Source organism: Limulus polyphemus, unplaced genomic scaffold (genome assembly GCF_000517525.1).
Source record: "Limulus polyphemus unplaced genomic scaffold, Limulus_polyphemus-2.1.2 Scaffold1701, whole genome shotgun sequence".
NCBI lineage: Eukaryota > Metazoa > Arthropoda > Merostomata > Xiphosura > Limulidae > Limulus > Limulus polyphemus.
In genome coordinates, this window is record NW_013667311.1 from 90,497 (window position 1) to 93,053 (window position 2,557).

A 2,557-nucleotide genomic window follows, 5' to 3' on the forward strand; every position below is an offset into this window, starting at 1 on the left:
ATCTTAATATTAAAAAAAATTATATTTTCTCTATATTACTGTTGCTGCAGAATTGTGCTTTATACACTGGAGGTTTTTGGTGCATTTGATGATGGTCAAATCCTGTCCTTTAATTAAAGTAGCCCAAGATTTAGGGAGGTTAATACAGCTAACCATTGTATGCCTTTGCTACAATATCTGAAACAAAACAAGTAAATTGATCTTTTATTTTCAAGAGCTGTTGACTCTGTTGCTGGAATTTCCATCAGAAAAAACACTGGTAACTGTTAATCAGAATACAAGTTAAGTTAGGTACCATAATTTATTTGAAAAAATCTTTTACTGACAAGTACCAATTGGAGAGATGTCTAGCCAATCAAAAAATTAATAATATACATACACATAAGTATATTTGTGTACGAGTCATGTTAATATTAAATAATAATAATAAGTAAAAGTTAATAAAAGTAAAGTAAAAAAAAGTCCACAGTTCAAGAAAGCTTTAGAAACTGAAGGATTTTGTAAAAAAAAATGACATGTATTAAGGTTTTATGGAGAATCTTAATAATAAATTTTAATTAAATAACTTTTTCATATTTTCCTCATATTTTGCAGCTTGATTTGACCATGCATCAGTAGTTGTGTAGCGTAAAATCAATAAATCTTTGGGAAAATGATAAAAAAATAAGAAATTATGCCTTTTCTCCCTCCTAATCTTTTATATATATATATTGTCATAATATTGCTAATTTGTGTAAGGCTTATTTTATTTTATAGAAGTCAATAAGTTCAGACAGAAAACCTGATGAAGAAAATGATTTATTTGAAGACCGTCCAGAGCTAGACTTACAGAGAGCTCGTTATGAAGTTTTAAAATTTGGAATTTCTGGTTTTGAGAAACAGAGAAAAGATGAAGCTAGAATAGCTTTAGCAATAAAATTAGGTGCAAAGGTAAGTAAAATTATTGAAAGATTTACAAGGTGTGTCATCATAAACAACAATATTCAAACATCTTGTTTGGAAAGATACATTAGTCCCATTCAACTGTCAGATACTTGTAATAAATTTCAAACTAATGTTAATTTTAGCTTATTGGTTTGCTAGTCCTTAAGAATGGTAGTAAAGTTAATTTAAAACTAACTAAAATAAACTAAAAGCAGTGTTCAAATTAAATGTTGTGTTCTAAACTTTTACTTAAAAAATCGGATTTGTAAATAACGTAAATAAATTGATAATAATTGCAATTCACTGGTGTGTGTGTCATTAATTTTCATATATATATATATATATATATATAGAGAGAGAGAGAGAGTTCCTACACCACTTTTGTGTATGTTGTGTACCAGTCAGCCTGATGAGCCCTGGTGTGGACAAAATATATCACTCACATTAGATATAGCAAGTATAGTGTGGTTGCCATATTCTCCTTTGCTTTGACCCAGAGACTTAGAATTAACTATTCTTTCTCATTTAAAAGTAGTGGTTTACTAGTTTTCTTTCTTTAAATGAAATATATTTTTGTATGTATATATATATATTTTTTGAAATATTTATTTTCACTACCAGCCACCAAAGAACCAGTATGTGAATTACAAACAGCTTATTGAAGAACGAAAACAGAAAAAAACTGAAACCAAAGAGCAAAGTACAGTAGTGAGTGTTATATTATTCAAATTCCTTTTCAAGTGGCAAAAATGGCTTTTAAATTTGTAAAGACCAAACAAAATCTATTTTTCAGATGTTTTTCAGATTTGTTTTATTAAGTATAAAAGAAAGAAAAGTTACTATGTGGTGTAAGAATTTGTTCTTGTGATTTTTGTTTGGTACAATGAAAGATTATTTGTGTTTGTAATACTGAATTATATACAACTTTGATATTGTTCATATGTGGACAGAAATTTTTTTATCACTTGATTTAGATAATAAGGTTTTGGGAAGTTTGTATAATAATAAAATGCAGTATTTTGTCCTATGAGAACAATAAATATTTATGTGGGTAACTGGTACTCAAAATATAAGTTATGTTAAAAAAACATTCATCTTAAGTTCAGTGCAAAATCTGTAGAGATTTTGCTACCATTACCAAAATCTTCCCAGTTAGCCAAATGTAAATTTTTGTCAGACATTTTGAACTTTGAAACATCTGAAATGTTATTTCTGTTTTAGAACCGAAAATTAGGCTTAGGACCAAGAAACTTATCACAAAAGCAAAGGTGAGCATTTTTTGAAATAATGATAAAGAAATTAAGGTTGTTTGCGAAATGTTGTGTAACAAAATAAAAACTTGGAAATTTCACTATAAAAAAAACCTCTAAATTTAGTCTAGATTTTACTGTTTTCTCATCTACTAGAAAAAGTCATTGTGAAACTGTTTTAAAGAATATTTAATTTCCATATATTGATCTATGTGTAAGATTGCTAAAATATAATTTATGTACAGATTAGTCACATAATTTTTGCCCACCCCCCCAAGTGGTACAGCAGAATGTCTGCTGACTTACAATGCTAGAATTCCGGTGTCGATACCAATGGTGGGCAGAGCAAAGATAGCCCAATGTGTAGCTTTGTGCTTTATTAC

The 2,557-nt window shown here is 28.4% G+C and overlaps 1 protein-coding gene across 1 annotated transcript in view; it reads left to right on the forward strand.

The window, feature by feature from the left end:
• The window catches only part of LOC106464613 (uncharacterized protein C1orf131 homolog), a 4,237-nt gene extending 2,041 nt beyond the window's left edge, over positions 1 to 2,196 (forward strand). The window contains exons 2-3 of the mRNA XM_013924769.1: positions 757 to 930; positions 2,146 to 2,196. Of these exons, the coding sequence (XP_013780223.1) occupies positions 757 to 930; positions 2,146 to 2,196 (225 nt within the window). The remainder of the gene's footprint in view (positions 1 to 756; positions 931 to 2,145) is intronic.
• Positions 2,197 to 2,557: the final 361 nt, after the last annotated feature.